General features: G+C 41.8%; 1 protein-coding gene across 2 annotated transcripts in view; it reads right to left on the bottom strand.

Annotated features, from left to right (window-relative positions):
• Positions 1-18,457, bottom strand: part of VOPP1 (VOPP1 WW domain binding protein) — a 62,138-nt gene that overhangs the window by 15,752 nt on the left and 27,929 nt on the right. For both annotated transcript variants that reach the window (XM_030237308.2, XM_050971474.1), the window contains exon 2: positions 2,246-2,304. In XM_030237308.2, coding sequence (XP_030093168.1) covers positions 2,246-2,304 — 59 coding nt within the window. The remainder of the gene's footprint in view (positions 1-2,245; positions 2,305-18,457) is intronic.

Below are 18,457 nucleotides of genomic sequence, written 5' to 3'. Positions count from 1 at the left end.
AGATCTAGATTCGTACAAAGGAGGCAGTCTCAGGACAAAGTTATGTATTATGCCTTTAGATAATTTAACATGTAACCATATGCTGATGGAGACGATGCTATTCATGCCTCCTCCCCCACAATATGCAGAATACTCCCTTCCTCCCATTTCACCGGTGTTTGCCAAAAAACTACACCAAGCTGATTCAACACTGACTCCAATGTGCTAAAATGAACAACTTTCTGTGGGATTAGCAAATTGAATTAATTCAGTGAAGGGTCAAACAAGTGCTGAAGCAATGGGACTTCGCCCTAAGATATTGAGATTGGAGTTGTGCCTCTCCTCCACCACAGAGGTGTGAAAAGACAGCACAGGTAGGAAGCAGTTGGGGACCCTGCACAACAGAACCTGACATTGCAGAAGTAACCAAATAGAATAGCCCAGGCAGTGCAGACATGCACAACCTGCTTTGACGCATCCCCCTTTTAACCCTGCTGGGTTCCTGTGCACTCAAATACCCTTTCCCTATTCCTTCACTTGTCACACATAGTATCTGTCCTCTGAGCTTTACCATCCCCAAATCCTTATCATCTTTCCCTAGTGTTTATTCTTGCCCACTTAAAGTCATAATCACAACAACAACATTAGCATTAACATGACACTCATCACCACTGGGACAATTGCTGAGCGCACACATCCTGCCCCTTCCCCCTTCCTTTTTCCATTGACTTCCACTATTCAGGAGAGTGGCAACCATGACACTTTCGTGCAATGACTTGGATAACACTGTGCTGCAGTAACAAAACACACAAAGACTAGTGACAGTCTTCTGACTGACTTGACAGTGCCAATATACAACAGAATTTTTTTTTTGTAGCCCTTTCTTTTGCAGGAACCTGTATGTTCCAAAGGGTCTGAACCCAATCTCTGAATACCCCCTCTCCAAGTAGCAACCCCTTTGTATTGCCAAGGGAGACAAACACTATTTGTGAAAGCACATGGGCAGAAACGTAAGCAAAACACCAAGGTGATGATGAATAACACTCTCCTGAATGTCAAGGTACAGTGGGATTTTTGTAATTTTGTGACATCCCAGCTTCTTTCCCACATTGCAGAAAAGCAAAATAAAATGTAGGCGGAACCAAAGTCCCATTGTTATTAGCATGCAAAGAAAATGAACTTATTTAAATTCCCCCATCTGTTTTGGCCAACCATTTATGAGTAATTCTCCACATTTCGGTCACCTGAAAAAAAGACAGTTCTAGGCACAAACACTTCCTAAGCAGTTAATATCCAGGATCACAGATGATTAAGTCATGGTGTTTCATTCTTTCTGTGGGCTTTGTTTTGCAACTGGCTTCCTGGCTGGTTTTTGTCTCTAGCATTCTCTCTTGCTTCTGGCAGATGAAGTGGAGGTGGAAAAGAAAAGGGAGGGAAGTTCTTGGGTAGCATAAGGATTACAGTAATTTCCAATCCTTCAGCAAGAAAGAGCTTGCTCAGGGAACAGATAACCTAATGGTTTTCCACCCTGGGTTTTTTTTTTTTGTTTTCTTTTTAAACTTATGTTTACAGTTGTTTGCAATTATAAAATTATACAACCCAGGTATAAACTTTACTACATTTATCTCCTTTCTGCCACCAAACCCACATCAAATCCCATCCACATATTTCCTCCACTTTTCTGGTTGCTGCTATGGGCAATAAGAAACAGAAAACTGCAATTAGAGAGATCCTCAGTCACAGACCTACAGGTCACTGACATTTGGTTCATACCCAAGCTTGATGTGAATGTAGATGCCACTCATCAAAAGGACGGTTATGCCATGGAAAACAAATCATCTCAACTCTCTAAATCAAACAAGAGTACTAGCACAGGGACAAAGTTACTTTCAAAGCATTCTTGGTATTCTGTCTGATTACCTGTCCTTGTTCAAAACAAAGGGAGAACTGTCTTCACATTGGTCTACTTATGTTTCCTTTCAGTATTCTGAAATAAGAGCTGTTCAAGTACTTGAGTTTTTTTTTCAGTTGGAAAGGTCATCTGGGGTGTGTGGCAAAATGAATCTGTACATTTTTTTTAATAAGGAAAAAGGGAAAGAGACGGGTTACAGGGAAGGAGGGAAATGAAAGTTTACTGCATCTTCATTTTTGAATTTTCAAAAGTCTCAGGTGAGTTATAGAAAAAGTATAATTAGTAAAAGAGTAACAGTCTAAGAGCCTACAGAATCTAATTCTCTTTTGAAAAAGAAAAGCAATGACTACTTACATATAATATGTAGGATATAATCCTTCAAAGTACCAGCAATGCTTTTTGGCCTCTGTACACTACAAAGGAAGAAAAATATGGTATTAATATTTACATAGGATGATTTATAGTTATAAACACAAGCTTAGAGTATTTATAAATACTGTGACTCCGAGCAGTTAGGAGAGGTTTATATTCCCAAAGATTTCCCAATCCAGATACACACAGCAAGCGGGAAGTCAGTTCACGTAAATGGCAGCGTGTCCTGCCAGGATTCAGATCCCTCACACAGGGCTTTGTCTGCGGGGCCCCACCAGCCTCCCACAGCTCCTGAACAAAGTCAGTACACTCGGCACAGACCCAGGATCCAGCTGCATGTGTTCCCTGGCAGAGCTGCTGCCTTTAAACCACAGAGAACTTAAGAGCCCACGGCGGTTATAGCCCCTTATGTGACATCCGAGGCACAAGGAATTTGATGATACTACGCATATGACTACACTGCAAATTCAAGTTACAGGGAATTATTCATCTTTCTGGAAGTGTGTGACATGCAGAGCTAGGCTCAGGAAGGAGCGGAATGGAGAACCATCTATCCCATCTCCTCTTCCTACAGCTTGGAAATGTCTCAAGTGTACATTAAAGTAGTGGGGAAAGGAAACTGCTTTCTGCAGCTCAGGGGATTGTTCTCTTTTGCAGATTGCTGGTGTATCCCTGCGAAAGGACGGGGACAGGCACTTCCTCAGCATGTGTGTGCCAGCGACGTGAGAAGTGCTCTTCCTTACGGGCACTGCCAGAGCACAGGCGGCAGCTCGGAACAATAGCAGCCCCTAATAAAGAAAGCCAGATGTCAGGCTCAAACTATACACAATGCACCAAATATTTCTGTGTATCCCACTGACATCACTAGCACAAAATGCCATCTTCACTGCAGACACAGCTCCAGCAGCTCCCCTGCAAGCAGTATTATCCCATCACTCATGGGCAGGGCATTGTGGGATGCCCACTGCAGAGCAGTGAGGAATATCTGGGGTTTTAGCAACAATTCCCTCTGCTGCTCACACCTGACACCTGACGACAGAGAGCCCTTGGCACACTGCCAGTGTTTGGATCATTCTTCATGTTCACTTGTCAGCTCACCTTTAAATAATAGCTCGTTTAAGTTTATTAGCCTTCCCAAATCCCAGAATACTAAATGAATCCAGTTAAGACAAAGACAAAGTGGTTTTAGATCCTTGAGTCTCACTCTTCATGAATAAAAAAGGCTGCAAACTCTTTAATGAGTGTCTGATGAGCTAAATCACAGACAGATCAATTACAGTCCATGAAGACAAACTGCTATGGATTAAATTGTTAAGAGTGGTACAGGAGATTGGGGGAGGAGGAGGAGAAGATGCTTTTGAAGCATGTGTTGAGGCCTTTTTCCAGTAACACAACAAGCTCACACCAGTCTTCAAGATGCACAAGCTTTAGCCTATGCTGGAAGGACCAGTCCTATTTCCCTAGGACAAACACAGCAGAAAACTTGTTCCCCTCTCAAACTGATGCCACGGCCCAGGCAATATATTCAGGAGGACTCTTTATCTTCTACTGAAGCAACTGGTGTTCAAAGATCCACCTTTGCATTCACCCTATTCCCTCTTTGTCCCCCTCCTTCGAAGTTTCCAACTTTTTAACCCTTCCTTCCAAATATTTTCACCACCCGACTGTTTCCTCTCACTCTAAAATTAGAAATATGCCAAGTTTCTCTCCATAACAGCATGCTAACATGCATTGAAAAACCCAGTAGGCATGCTGCCAAGTCACTGAAAAATACTTTGGCTCTTCACCTTTGAAGGCTGTAGATCAGCAGACCTTGGCTAAAATCCCAGTGTCTGCAGGTCAATCCCCTGGGAAGCCCCATTTCAGAGTACAGCTTGGGGTGGCACTGCCATTAAATGTTTTTCCTTCCTGCTTCTCGGTCAGTATGAGTCACCATTTACCCCAACGGCCTTGAAGCCTCTTGCCAGTCTCAAGCATTTTAATTGATGTTTTCCCAGAAATGTTTCTCAGCACGTGGAGCCCGCACACCCTTTTTAAGTGTAAAGCAGACATTTAAATTCAGCACTCTCCCCCCCATATTTTAATCTGCTTTACAAGTTCTAAAACGAACTGGGAAGATTCCACCTTCCAACATCTCCCTAACTGTAGGATTTCTGTTTCTGCCTCTAAATAATTCTCTTTTTCACACAGCCAATATGCTTACTGCTGTCACAAGAAAGGCTCCGGCCTGGGAAAGTTCCTTCCAGCTCACAGGGCTTAGATACCTGCTCTAAACATCCTTTGGTGTCCAGATTCAGTTTTAAATTGGCCCTGGAAGAGCAGGCACCAATCCCAGTTCTGCCTTTTTTTAATATCACAGTGCTATGAATACTGCATGGCAGTTATTCAGCTCTCCTACATGGGAATCGGGCAAAAAAAAACAAGTGGACCTCAAATGTGAGCAGCAGAGCCAAATCTGAGCCACATGACATGTCAGACAGATTTACACGCACAAGGGCAAACCGCCGAGCTCCCTGCTCAGTTAAACTCCCACCCATCTCCATGGCAACTCTACTCCAGGAAAGCCTGACACAAAGCAGGCGGCTACCACCCGCTCTACTGCTGGCTAGCAGACTTTGCAGGAATTTGCTGCTGAGAATAAGTCTAACATGTCACTGCCACTAAGGATTTGAGTGCCTTTGGAGCTCAGGCCCCAGAGAGATGAATGGGGGTCAGGGTACAGATTAGCTTTTCCCACCCCACATACATCCTCTGAAGAAGGCTATGATAATCCACTGCTTGCCAAGACCCAAATTATTCTTCTGAGTAGTACTGGCCTAAGAGCTAAGCTGGTGGAGAGCCACACAAGAGTAAGAGGAGACATATGCCATCAGCACCAGGCTCTCAGCCTTTGGAGAGCCATGTCCTGGTAGTTCTTTGAGGCTATTAAATCCTCAAGAAAGCACAGCTGGCAGGAACTCGCTGCAGCCCAGAAACCAGACGCAAAGGCAAGATTAGTCATATTGCTGCCACACAATAGGATCTCACACATCAGGATGGGTGCCCACTCTGCCAGCTCCCATATGAAGACAGGCTGTATCTCAGACTTGCTAACAAGCATTCATTCATGTATTTAAAAAGCCATTTACCCATTCACTAATAGCCAAAACAGTGTGTCTATAGTTTTGTAACTAAGATTAAGTAAAGCCCTACTGATACTTCCAGCTTTTCTAGGGAAAGGACTACTGCACATTTCTCTTATAAAATTCTCCCTTCTATGCCCTTTAAGAATTTGGCACAGCTATAAAACATGAATATGAGAGTACATTCATTTTTAAAACAAATTATGCAGGTCTAATTAGGTGGGCATATGTAATCTTTAGAGAATTAATGGTATGTGAATTAGCCAGATGTTTGAATTCCTTAAGTTTGCAAAGAAAAGGAGAGAAAGAGAAAAAACCACAAGACTTTGTTTTTTGTTCATCTGATTTTAAATAAATCAGCATCTGTCTTGTAGCCTGTTTTCTCTGCAAGACTATAGCAATGTGAATTGCAAGCTGTCCTTTTCTGTGGCCTCTACATTATTTCAGATTTCCTTTTAAAAAGGACACCTGCTTCCTGCCACAGATTGATATTGCAAATGTTATGGCTGCTAGTAAGAAAAATGAGAAATAGGAGTTACTAGAACATTATCCAAAGACTGGTTTTGATCACATCATAAAATACAGAACACAAAATACATATGTATGCACATGGTGTGGGGGATGCTAGAGCAGGCAGCCTGCTCACTGAATGTCAGGTGGTACTCCACAGATAGGCTTTGCAAATCCTGCAGAAATACTATCTCTAGCAGGAATGTCCTTCACCATTATCTCTCAGCCCACAGGACAACAACAAAAAAAAAAAAAGTAGATCTGATCAATTAATTACTCTTTGTAATCAAGGGATTCACAGCCAGGGCCTTCAGTGGAGGTTTGGAAATTAAAAACAAAAAAGTAAAAGCAAATAAAGCCCCATGTGCATATTCCAGCCTGAGTACAGTCCATTTCTGTTATGGGTACCAATGGAAAAAGCAGCCTGCTGTGGGCAGCCATGCCTGTGGAGGGCAGATGGAGGGTGATTGCTATCTGTTTGCTGAAGGGACATCCAGAGGGAATTTGTGACATCTGCCCAAAGCCAGATTCTGTAGGAGGCTGTTATCAGTCACAAGGCCAATGGAAACCTATCAGTTACCAGCAACTGAGGGTGAGCCTTTCTCTCCCACTATGTATTACACTTATAAGGATCCAAGGCAGATTCAGAAGAACAAAACCAGGTATTTAACTGACCTGCCATACTGATATGATGGAAATGGCTCCTGGTATTCTGGGGTGACCTGCTTAGTGGCTGTAACCTGCCCCTTAGCTGGGTACATGCTATACATTATTAGGGTTCAAGATGACCCACATGCCAGTCCTCTGCAGCCTCTGAGGCTCTGCTTGGATTAATACACAGATGAACAGGAGGAAAGAGCTAGAAGTATCCTGGACAAGTATGATGCTAGAAGTATCTTATTGTTTCTGAGCATCACACAATCTTATTCCAACACAGAGCCAGAACTCCATCTTCCATACTGCTGGATCAAACTAAAATCTGAGAAAATGGGAAGGACAACACTTTTCTCCCATAGGGCCCCACAGCATCTGAGAAACAACTATCTATACCTGCTGCCTCTCTTACAGAAGGCCACTTGCAAAATTCAGCTCTTCCCTGGTTTTATTGGTCACTGCATGTGGCAAATACTTGATGAAGCCCAAACAAAATGAAGATAAAGTCTACGGTGCAACTCCAGACTAAATAAGCAGTTCCAGAAGGCAAATTATTGGCTATGAATCACAATGTTTTATGGGATCTGACCTTTAAAACTGCATCAGTTTTCAGAACACTATCCCTTTCAGTGCCTAGACAAGAGCTGGAAGCATTATGAGGTACAAGCTAAGCTGTATCAGAAGAACCTCTTGTGCGCTGAAAGTCTGAAAGACTGTTTGTGCAGACACAAGAATATGAGGCATCCTGTTCTTCTATTGCAAAGAAAAGGGCAAACTATCCATTAAAGTAAGAAACAGCATATCCTGAATCTGGAAAGTGCAGCCTAAGGGTGAAAACAGTTTGCTAGAGAAAACACATTTTCTTTTAGCCTTGCCTGAATCCATCAAAATTCATCCCTGGTGATGCTAACATCAGGGTGAAAGTTGCCCATCTGCAAAACTATTCCAAGACCCTGAGCTAGCAAGCCATGTTACCAGTGATTTCAACATATACTCTTGTTTCAAAAGACAAGAGCAACTTTTAGTAAAACTCAGGATTATGTTAAGGTATTTTTATTTAATGAAGTAATGAGAACACATCAGGAAGCTCTTGTATAAAAGCATGCCAATCCTTTATCAAGCTTTCCTTCCCATTTAACAGTAAACAGAACAAATAGTGTTTCAGCTATACATCTCTTTCACCAATGTCAAGATTACAAAGTCATATAACTCACAGTATAAATAATGATTTTCATCTATTTCATAAGGAAATTAAATGGTTTGGTTAAAACTTTTTGGTCAAACTTTTTGGTTAAGATAATTGCTTTTGGTTAGACGTTTTGTATGTTCTCTAAGAAAGAAGAGAATATTTCTGATAATAAGATTCATAAAAGAAACAACTTTTCCACCTTGAATTAATCAGTGTGTGTTTTGCAACAGCAAAAAATTTCAGCATAAGCATCAAATTCTTATTACTTCTTGTGCTGTTCAGAGCACATGTATTAATTATCATATTTTGATTTAGAATTGATGTGGGTTTAACATTTAGATAGCTTCCCATCACAAAGCATTATTTTACATTTAGATCTATTAACCTTTCCCAGAGAGGAAATACAAATATCCCTTGTGTTCCATTTTACCATTTCATTTCAGGAACCTGACTCATTTATTTATTTAATTTTCTTTTTTTTTCTTTTTTTTTTCTTTTTTTTTTAATTTTTTTTGGCCATTATGCAGCAAATTGCAAATGCGCTTCAGTCCCAGAACAACACAATTTCAATTGAATACAATTCCTTCATCCATATACAAGGGGAAAAAAAGAGGAAGAAATAAAAGGCAAAGCAAGGCACCCCTATTTTTGGGAGCCGACGGAAGGGAGGGTGCGGGGCCGGCGCTCAGCACCGCGGACAGCGTCCTCCCTTCCTCCCTCCCTCCCTCCCTGCACCGCCCCGCGGCTGCTGCTCCTTCCCCGCAGCCCGGCCGGGGCAAGAAACCACCTACACCAAACCTCACCCACACACATCACCTCTCACAGCTCTCAGCTCTCTCTCCGTTCTCCCCCACCCCTGCTAACAGCAGCCACGCCTACTATTATCTCTTTGCATGTGGGAGCACTTCTATGAGAAATTAAAAAGCACAACTACCAAGGAATCACGGAACATCGCAACTTGGAAGGGCCCCACAAAAATCATTCAGTCCAGGTCCCTGCTCCTCACAAGACTATCTAACATTCCACCATATGGCTGAGAGCATCATCCAGATGCTCCTTGAACTCTGACAGGCTTGGTGCCACAACCACTTCCCTGGATAGGCTGCTTCAGCGATCTTCTCAGCGAGGAACCTTTTCCTAATGTCCAGTCTGAACTTCCACCAATGCAACTTCATTCCATCCTCTCACATCTTACTGCTGATCACCAGAGAGCGATTAGCACCTCCCACCCACTACCCCTCTTGAGGAAGTTATAGACTTCCATGAGATCACCCCTCAGCCTTCTTTTCTCCACGCTCCATCAAACCCGTGATCCCAGTTGCTTCTCATTACATCTTGCCCTCAAGGTCTTTCACCATCTCAGTCACCCTCCTCTTGATGCTCTCCAATAATTTCATGTTCTTCTAATACTGTGGCACCCAAAATTGCACATGGGACTCCAGCTGGACCCACACCTTTCAATGCAGTGCACAGCAGGATATTGGACCAGCTTCCCTGGACCAGCTGGCAATGCTGTGCTTGATGCATCCAGGACACAGCTGGCCCTTTTGGCTTCCAGAGCATACTGCTGACTCATACCCAACTTCACATCAACCCAAACCCCCATCAGACTTGGATGGAACAGCTGTACTCAATCTTTTTCAAACTGTTTGGAAAGCATAGTTATGACAGTTGTCATAGTTGTGTGAAATAGCCAGCTCAGTTCTACATCAGAATGTCAAACCAGATGCTTACAAAAGTGCCAAGAGAGCCTCGATATCAGAGAAGTTTAGGACTTGCTTTACCTTCTTTCTTTCATTTTGACACCCATGAATGCAGCAATAATTGCACAAAGATAAAAGATGGGGGCATTTAAATCTTCTGGTGGAATTGACCTCGCACTCAAAGTTCTAATGTTAGACCTGCAAGAAAGCATGAAGCATTTTCACCCAAGAAAAGCAAAACAGGGTTAACATTCCACTGGAGACTCTGCAGCTTCCAGTGGGTAGTGGCAGACTTTTTTGTTCCAACTGCAAGGAAACAGATGTAACATTTTCCCAACTCCACTTGCAGAGGTTGATCCATTCCAAATGGTACTGGACAGGTTCCACAGCTCCAAAATTGAATTTAGCTTCTGCGATTATTCTTTTTCTTTTTATATGTGCATGAGAAATAAAACCAAGGGTTCTATTATTTGCATTCTTTAACTACAGAACAAGTCATGTCATAAAACAACCCATAAAGTAGGGTACATGGGAGGAAGGGATCACTTGTCAGGAACTGAAAGGAAGACCATGCCAAGAGTGAGGACATCTCTATTTCCTCCTCAGTCTCTTTAAAAATTAAACAAACCTAAATGAAATTTTTCTTGTTAAATGATTTGATGATACAATGTTTTTCCTTTTATGCTTCTAATGAGCATGATGAATACAGACACCAAAACAGCTTTCCTTTGCCTAAGAACTGGAAGCTTGGTTCATCTCCAGTCTCGACCCTGAATGGGCACTTCCTGCTGGAGGGAACTGATACTATTTAGGGTACTACTAAGGAAAAAGTCTAGTTTTAAGTTTCCTAATTTTTATCTAAAACAACTCCAGTCCATGCTGAACCGGCAAATTTGACTGTTTCCTACATGCATTTCGTTCTTCCACTTTACCACCCCAAGAATGAAAGCAGCCCTTAAATTACCTAGTACTTAAATCCTCAGGGGTTGTCTTTCATCTACCAAACTAATAAAACCAAAGCAAAGAAAGACTGACAAAAAGAATATTTATTCAGACTCAATTTTCTTAGTCATCTGCGGTGCAGACAAGATCGAGGCACTTAAAAGCACTGCACTACAGATGCTGCTTAGTTAAGTTATGACAGCCCTTCAAAGGGTGCAGGAAAATGGACTTCTTGGATGGTCCCTAGGACATAGGACAGCTGCTTTGGGAGTTCCCAGGCTCTGTTCTGTTGATGCTATGCAAGCCCCCATGTGCTCATTTGTTCCACAGAGAGAGACAGCGTGAGTTGAGAGGACAGAGTGCAGCTGCATAATCACAGCAACTTTTGCTCCTCACCCTAATACTCTTATTTTTCATTCTTGACATTTAATCTGGGGATGTACACCTTCCTCAGATACTTCTTATAAGGAGTTATTGGAAAACAAAACATTGTTTTATTCAACTAAGACTCTTATCTTTTTAGTTTTCTGAGTTATTTATTCCAAAACTGCAAATACTGGATCAAAAAATGCTTTGTGCTTAGAAGTCCTGAAAACATCTGTAACACTGAAGATATCAAATCCCCAGCCTCAAAAAAAAAAAAAAAAAAGCAGAGTCTATGAGCAATCACACACCCAGTGGTGCAGGGAACAAAAGAAATCAATAATAATGAAATATTATCTAAGTACTGTTCCTGTAACCTGGAGGGTAAGAAATGCCAAGGCAAGTTCTCACCTTGAAGAGGTTATTCTAGAGCCCCACCATGTTTAGTGTTGGATTGTTTTTAGGAGCATCTGTTAATTTTAAATCAGATTACACACGTCGTGTGTATATTCAATTAGTAAGCATTTCTACACAGCAGAGATTAAAGAGGTTACCTTGGAAACATTCTGATATTTGAAAAGCAGTTTCTAAAAAACCCTTGCAAGTGAGAATCCAGGTACTTCTTTGAGAAGAAGCATCTGCTTGAATGCTTTGTTGGGGAAGCTTCATACTTGGGCAACTCCCACCTACTTGGCAGTGAAGTCAATTATTACGTACACACCTACAGTAACAGCCATCATTACTGTGTCCTTCACACCCTCACAAGGCCACTCAGTCTCTCAAGGGAAAAGCAACGATGTATAATTGATTGTACAGGTCCAATCTGGTTTGATGACCATACCAGGACTGGAGAAACAGTTCTAAAGGAAATTTTAGTTCATTCGTTCCAGCTACACTAGACTAACTACTTGCTGATACTGAGATAGTAACACAGCAAAGGCAGGCATGGGCTGGTCTGCAAGGCTGGCTCCCCAAAAAACAGGGCTGCCATACAATCATCTCCACATCACAGTCCAGAAACCCATTAGCTCTGGGACTCAGTTACTGGAACACAGGGAGGAGTTTATGGGCTTGGGTTCATCCAGATTCATAATCACTTTTTTTTATTCCTGCACACAGTCTCCTAAAGTTCCAAATGACCAGCAGCAAACACATCTCTGTCTCAAGCCAAAACCCTCCCCACAAGAAGAAACAGCAGAAGAGTTAACTGAATGTAATTTGTACTCGTTTAACAAGTCAATTCAAGCTTTTTGGGAGATGCTGTGCTGTGGCTTTTAGGCAGACACTCACCAGGTAGACTGAAACATCAATGCCTTTTAATTTAAAATAAGAACCTAAATGGACTCCTATTCAGACAGTCCAATATACACTGCCATAGCAATAGCATATGATTATTAAATTCCAGTGAGACAAATCTAACAGCTGTACCCCAGAACTACTTATTTGAGCAGGAAGAAATACTGAGCATTTGTCCTTGGAGTATTTCCTGTTAAAGGACTAAAACAGCAAATAAAGAGATACGCCTTTCTGGCAAGTAACAATGACTACTGAGGGTAAAGCATTCTTCCAAACAAAGTAAATTCCTACATAAGACCTTAATATTTGCTTCTCTTTTACTAGGAGCCTGAATGTACCTAAACAATAATCTACAATGTCCCAGACTGTCCAATTTCAACATAAACCACTAAGAATGAAACAAATCTCTTCATTTAAACCGAAAGTACACAAGCTTTGGCATTTTTCTAAATAGATCATTTCCTTGCTTTGAGTTATCACCTGAGTTTTATCACACTCAAAATAGCTTCCTGGAAGAAGAAAAAAAAAAAAATTCTTAACATGACTGTTTAGAAGGAGATACTGGACACACATGACCAGACAAATTCGCACAACCTCTTTGGTTATGTATAGAAGCCCAACTTGGCTCTCACTTCCTTTCACCCCTCAAACCACTCACTTCACAACTCGATGAAGGACATGCAGCATGTGGGTAGCTTGTTACATGCCTCCTCTCACTGTTAATCAGCGCATGCCTCTCGTTCAAACATCTGTCCATATACACAGATTTTTCTGGGACACCATCAGGCTTTCAGCTTCCATTAATAACAGTTAAAATGCAAATGTCCTAGTTATCACTGCCGGACCTCTTGCTACCACCCTTGTGGTCTGTGGTGCATGTGATGCTTTTCTTTTTTTCCAGCTTGCAGATGATAGATCATATTTGTGTGTCAGGAAGTTACTTGAAAAGGCATAAAAAAATTTCGGGAGGCTGCAGTGAACTCTGTTCTTGCCTTTGACACAGACAACACAGACATCAAAAATCTTCTTACTAAGGTTATTTCCTCCCAAGAAATATCTGAGGTTACCTCAGGGACGTTCTGCAACTGAGAAGTGCAAGAGTAAGATGAGGCATAAATGAAACATTTGCTCTTCTTTAAAACATGGCCTGCACTCCAAAAAAGCTCAAGATCCTTGCCTGGAGGTATTGCTATGGATGGATAATAGCATGAGATATGGCCATAAATGTTTAATTTATAAACCTAGCAGCTAGAAAATTATTCAACTAGACTGAAAGTGCTGAGGATTTTAATAGTGCCTGCCCACACTAAGAGATGGAAATAGCACCAAGAGCTCAGAGATGAGCACAGACACACTTGCATATTTTGGTCAGTGTTGATAATGTTGCATAAACTGAACTTTCGGAGAAAATTTAATCCCTGTACATGCAGTGGGCAATTCCAGTGATTTCAAGGGCATTGCTTCTGCTTTCACAGGATATGGCTTGGCTTGCTGCCCCTCTCTTCACAGGCCTGCCAGCTGCTCTTCCAAGTGCTGGGTTCATCTCAGAGGGGAAACAGCACTACAGTACAAAGGCATTAATGCTCCTACATTTCTCCAGGGCAATTCTGCTCAGGCAAAGGAGCCTTTATACTGTAACTACAAATGCAAACTCGTGGATGAGAGAAATAAAGAAAGAATAGGAGCAGCAGGGCAGAGAAGCGAGGAAGACAATGACGTGCCCATGAAAACCAGAAAAATACAAAGTGGAATAAAACCCAGGGCTAACTGGAATAAATGGCACTGACTCTGAGCCACAGCCAAGCCTTCTTCCCAGCATGCTTCCCAATAGGCTTCAGAGGACAGAAACCAACAGGGTGGCGGCCAAAGAAATCACAGAGGTAGTCCCTGAATTACTGGTCGCTATATAGGAATGACAGCATCTAGCAAAGGTACTGATCTCCACTGGCTTTGTCATTTTTATACTACAGACAGATACCTGGTGCACCTCTCCTCCATGCAAGTTCCAATTTTTCACCTACAACCAAGTTTTGTACCTTGAGCCCTTTCCAACACAAAAGCATGACACCATGAATTAGCTACAGCTCCTTGAGCAAGCCCAGTGAAGAAATCTTTTTTTATGATTTTCCCACAGTGCCAGGCAAAAAAAATAAATCCTTTTTTGTGCAGCATGCTTAGCCTCTAATTTGGGAAAGGAAAAGCCTACCACCTCGCCATTGAGAAGTTGATTGCCTTTGGCTCATGCTTGTGATGGTTCTTTTTCAATGACAAGATGAAAACTTCTAATAGCTTAGATGCAAGGGTGCTAACCCATGTCAATAAAGCCACTTTCATCTAAAGTAGCAGAAATTTTCACCAGTTTAGAGACTCCCAAAAGAGACACCAGATACTGAATAAAGGCTCAGTCCTTCAAATATGTCAGTAGAACTCCATACACAAGAAAGACCCTTCTTACTATTCACAGTAGGCCTGTGTTAGGGGGAACAGGTTTAGCTCTCCCCTAAAAGTTTAAGTTACTGAATATGAACAGCAAACCATCGCCTTTATTAACTTCCACTCAAATCCAGAAATATAGCAACCCATATTCAACACTTTAAAAGGAATGCCTATAGTGGTATGCAGTTTTCTAAAATGATGTCCAGCCCAATGAAAAGATCTCTGGCCATGAGTTAGGTCACATAACCAGAGCAAAGAACTGGACCACCTCCCTCTTCAGTTAAAGGGAAAAAATACATTCTTGCTAAATTGCCTTTCAAATAAAGAAACAATGCACTTATGCCTGGTTCCTACAGTTGCTCTAAGGAGCATTTTCCTGAACTTTCAGAAAGGATAAGGCTCTGCCTTGTCATTCCTGACACATGATCATGAGACTTACGGGAAGAAATTCAAGCCACTGGACTCTTGAAGGATACTTAAGAAATCCTGTTTAACAATCATCCGCTAAAGCTTCCCTAGCTTGACTTCAGGGCCTCATCCAAGACCTCCAAATGGAGTGGCTTTTGGGGATTGAGGCTTATGCCTCTGACTAGGAGCATAAAACACAAATAAAATGGAAAATTGCTGGCAGCAATCTTTTCTAAAGCCTAAGACAGATGCTATTAGTAGCAGGACTTTCAAAGGAGAGGGCTGACTGTTGAAAGTGCCAATTACTTCACCATGCACTAAGGTGCCACTAAAGTCCTCCGATATTCATACCAGCAACCACACTAAGGGGCCCACACAACACTGAGAAAACTGCTAGGCAACCCTTGGTACTATTTGTTTTATGGATGCTTTTGTTAGGCACTGCCCTTTTTTTAATTAAAAACAAAATATCAGCCTCTTGGGGGATCTATTTTCCTTTCCTCTTCTGACTTCAGCACAAACACACTAGAAAAATTAGAGCCATAGTACAAATAAAAATAGCTGAAGAACTTGCAGCTGTTGTTAATTTCCAAAGTATTCAACGTTGCCTGTTTAATGATGGAACAATATGCTCCAGTTTCAGTCCTGGCACAAGGCTATCTGAGCAGCAGGCAGATATTTTAGCTGATGTGAATGCCAAAGGCAAGTCAACGACTATAGCAAGTAGAGAAATGGAAGGAGGACACGATGTGAACCACTGGATGTCCACACCAAACATTTTCTACAGCTTTTTGTTTCTCATTTAATGCTATTAGTTGACTCCCCAGCTGGACAGACCAGGCTTACAGACTGACTAGCATGCTTAGCAGGAAAAAAATGTGCCTAATAAAAATTCATGAAGTGGAGAACATTTTTACAGCTGAAGAGCTGATTTTTCTATTTTAAGTATAGGGTGTTTCTGGTGTGAAATGATTTACACAGGGAAGCTTTGCTCACTTATCTCCCTGAATAAACCAACTTGTGCATGGTCTGGATGAGTGGATTTCCCAAATTTCATACAGAACAAAGCAATAAAGTACTTGGTATTTGCAGAAGAAAAGAAATTAAACAAAACATGCCTTTTGAGCTTGGCAAGGAGAATCTAAATACTAAAACCACTTTTGAAACACTGAAGTCAGATGCAGCAGAAATGCTTTCTTAGTTACACCTCTTGAAGCTCTGCTTTCAGTTGCTAAGCATCTTCTCATGCATACCCACTCACTAACCAGACTGAGCAGAATTAGCAAAGAGACAATGCCTATAAATTCACACACAACACCAATGAAGTACAAAAGAAAAATTAAGACTTTATGTATAGGATTAACATTCAAAGGCTCAGAAGTGACAAGAAAATTGGGAAACAGCTGATTATTCCTGGAAATACAGAGTTTCCATCTTGTTGGGCTTCATTTGCCTCATTCCCATGCAAAAAGGCACAGTTAGAGGTCATAAAGCTAGAGCATTTAGGAGTTAATATCTAGTGGAAAAAAAAATTATTCTCCTCTTGTTAAGGGCTCACTGACAGAGCAAAATTTAAAATGTGGTAAGTTACAGTTTTAAAAGAGGGGGAAAATAGAAATTTTAAGTAAGTCAAAGCTTGTAACATTGCCAAGAGCCTTCTATTATGCTCAGATATGGTTTCAATCTTCCCAAGGGAGGGAATAAAAAGGCCTCAACAATCCACCCTTGGCCCAACAATCACAAAAGCAAAGCTTCAATCCAACACTCAACAGATCAGAGACTTGGGTTCAGGGTGTTCTATATAAATAAACTGCCCAGCAAATGTGAAGGAAGTGGGAAAGAAAATGGCCTGGTTAGGTTGAAAAGCAGACATAAATAATAGTTCCACACATAGCCCCATGCCTTCCTGCAGGTAAAGAATTAGGTTAAATGTGGTTTTAAAAGGCAATTGATAGTGCAGATGTGGCAAAGCCATCATTGCTGAGCACCTGAAGGCAGGCAGAGCAGGCACCCAGGGCCAACAGCACTGTGCTCCTGACCTCAGCCCAGGGTGGAAAGGAACAACCAGTTGGATTTGGTGGAGTCTTCTGCAAAGGGACAAAGCAACATGGAAAGCTGTGGAGAACCTGTTGGAGAGAGCTTTGTGTCCAGCTGTTCCCCAGACTTTTGAGCTCTCCCTGACCTCATCGTGCACATAGAAAAGTGTCCTTCCTGATCCCTTCCCCCTGCTATTTACCAGAGCAAAGCCATATCCCTCTGGTGCCTACAGAGACAGCAGTGACACGGCTGAACTCGTTATTCACGTTTGATACTTGTTCTGGCTGTCCACAGCTCAGTCCCTGCTCGTATGGCTGCTCCCATGACAGATGATATTTGCACATAATAGGTCACATCACAGGACAGTAAATGCATCAAGGCATACAGGCACCTATCCAGCCAGGTACAGACCTGCCAGGATATTGTCCCCAGTCATAAAAGACAGAGCCTTCATTGTTTGAAGCAGGAGTGGCTGTCACTCAGAGGTCCTTGATAGGGGTCATTCACTGTATATTCTCTGAGAAGGTATCAGCTTCCTGACATATTTCGTTTTTTCTATAAAGAAAGAAACTAGATTACAAAAGTGATTTTATTCAGTTTTTAAATCTAGTCTTAAGCTACCAACAGAGCAAGCAACTACCTGGCCACAGAGAAATTGCAACACTAGATAAAATTAGGGGAACTGAGAAAACCTCCAGAAAAAGAGATTTACACACCTGGCACTGCAGCAATGCTCGTGCACACACTGCACCATGAGGGTGATGTGTGGAATGGGTGACACAAGACCTTGTTCCGCTGACAAACCACTTAATAGAGCGGGTTTGGAGGGAGAACTTAGCTGGCATTACACCAACATGAACGTGCACAAGCAGTGCTTGTATGACAGCTTGGACCTAGGGACCAGACAAAGGATCCAGCCAGAAGCTTTCAGTGAGATTTCAGGGCTTGCAATTACATCACCAGGTAAATACTAAAGGGCTAAATGTGTTTTCTTTTAAGTAGTAGGAAAAAAACAGGAAAGAAAACACACCCTACTGCAGGGGAAAAGCCAAAATGAAATCCTACATCCAGAATGACTAGATCTGTGAGAGGATTCCATGGCTTATTCCAGGCACATCCACATGGACTGCTCTTAGAACAGTATAACGTCCATTTAAACAAGAAGAAAAGAAAGAAAACATCATCAGTTGAAATCTTTCACTTTGAAACTGAAATCAGCAGGGCTTTGCAGTGATATACTGTAGAAATCCTTCACATGTTTTTGTGTTGACTTTTCATAACTCTGTTCAAAGAGAATGAAATATCAAACTTTTTTGTCTGCAGCCATCAGACTACAAAGCTCCCTGCTCATTGATTAGAGCAATCATAACCCCTTGACTCTAGCAGCCGATCTTGGCAGTGGAAAGGAAGATCACCAATGTACTGACAACTAAATGGCAAAGATTACTAAAAATAGCAAACCCACAATGCACCAAGACACTAAGGATGATCATTTGGAAATTCTTGTTCTATTTCAGATCAGCTCTGCAAATTT

Source organism: Serinus canaria, chromosome 2, assembly GCF_022539315.1.
Source record: "Serinus canaria isolate serCan28SL12 chromosome 2, serCan2020, whole genome shotgun sequence".
Taxonomy (NCBI): domain Eukaryota; kingdom Metazoa; phylum Chordata; class Aves; order Passeriformes; family Fringillidae; genus Serinus; species Serinus canaria.
Note: the sequence above shows the minus strand (reverse complement) of the source record. Positions and strands in the feature narration are given on the sequence as shown.